General features: G+C 44.0%; 1 protein-coding gene across 3 annotated transcripts in view; it reads left to right on the top strand.

The window, feature by feature from the left end:
- LOC111979559 (receptor-type tyrosine-protein phosphatase S-like) overlaps positions 1 to 1,476 on the top strand; it is a 98,715-nt gene that overhangs the window by 90,247 nt on the left and 6,992 nt on the right. For all 3 annotated transcript variants that reach the window (XM_070448773.1, XM_070448772.1, XM_070448771.1), the window contains one exon: positions 1,336 to 1,455. In XM_070448773.1, the coding sequence (XP_070304874.1) occupies positions 1,336 to 1,455 (120 nt within the window). The remainder of the gene's footprint in view (positions 1 to 1,335; positions 1,456 to 1,476) is intronic.

The raw sequence follows: 1,476 nt of genomic DNA, 5'->3' as shown, positions 1-1,476 counted from the left end.
GCAACTGCATTCGTTCTTATTAATCTACTGGTAGTGGCAACCCTCATCCACTCATACGTTAGGTTACTCGTAGCTGTAGGGCCAACCCTGCTCAATTCCACTGCATACGTTATTAATCATCTTGTAGGGACAATCACTCACCCACTCATCGTTCCTTATCATACTCGTTACGGCGCAACAACTGCATTCCACTCACGTGTTATTGGGACTATTACTGTTAGGGGCAACACACGTCAACCACATTCATCTTTTGGATTCTTATCTGTAAGGGGCAACTCACATCCATCATCATCCGTATTAAATGCTTACCTGTAGGGCAAAGCACTTCATCCATCCTGTAGTTATTTCATTACATGTAGGGCCAACACTCATTTCTACTCATCGTTTCTTATATCTATCTGGAGGGCAGAACACTCCAACCACTCATTCGTTATCTATCTCTGTTCGAGAGCAGACACTCATAACCAACTTCATCGTTATTCATGTCTACTTGTAAGCGCACACTCATGCCTACTCACGTGTATTATCTACTGTCTGGTCCAACACTCATCCACTCATCGTTATTAATCTCACTGGTGTAAAGGGCAACACTTCATCGCCGTCATCGTTAATTATGCTTATCTGTACGCAACACTCATCCACTCATTGTTATTATCTACTGTAGGGCAACACTCATCCACTCATCGTTATTATCTACTGTAGGGCAACACTCATCCACTCACTTAGAGAATAAGGGTTCTTTGTTTGTCCCCATAGGAGAACACTTTTTGGTACCAGGTAGCACCTTCTTTTCAAAGAGTGTACTGTAGGGCAACACTCAGCCGCTAGGGCTCTGTCATTCATTGTAATGTGCAGTCATGTCACTCATGTCATCCACTATTGAAGGGCACTGTCATTCACTGCTGTAGGTCAGAAGGGCTCTGTCATCCACGGTAGGGCACTGTCATCTACTCAGTGTCATCCAATACTGTAAGTCACTGAAGGTTACTGGAAGGCTATCATCCACTATAGGGCACTTTTTAGGCCACAGTCATGAGTCATCCGCTGAGGATGATAGGGTACTGTCATCAGCTGTAATCTGGTGCCATCCATTGAAAGGCACTGACAGTCATTTTAGCATCAGAGCCATATTTAGATATCTAAGTAGGTCAAGACAATTAGGCTAATGGATTAGTCTCTTTTGATTATCAGAAGATGTTTTTTTAATGAAAATGGCAATGACGATGATGATAACGTCGACATTGAAGACGATGATGAAGATGAGCTGCTGCTGATGAGATTACTGACAAGGATGATTTTGATAACAATGATGCTGATGAAAGTTTCCTTCTGTAGGTAAAGTGTGACCAGTACTGGCCGACCCGTGGTTCAGAGACCTATGGGATGACCCAGGTCACCCTACTGGACACTATGGAACTGGCCACCTTCTGCGTGCGCACCTTCTCCCTGCACAAGGTCAGTACACACACACATGCA

Source organism: Salvelinus sp. IW2-2015, linkage group LG19 (assembly GCF_002910315.2).
Source record: "Salvelinus sp. IW2-2015 linkage group LG19, ASM291031v2, whole genome shotgun sequence".
NCBI lineage: Eukaryota > Metazoa > Chordata > Actinopteri > Salmoniformes > Salmonidae > Salvelinus > Salvelinus sp. IW2-2015.
The sequence above is the reverse complement of the archived record's forward strand: the minus strand, read 5'-3'. Positions and strand labels throughout refer to the sequence as shown.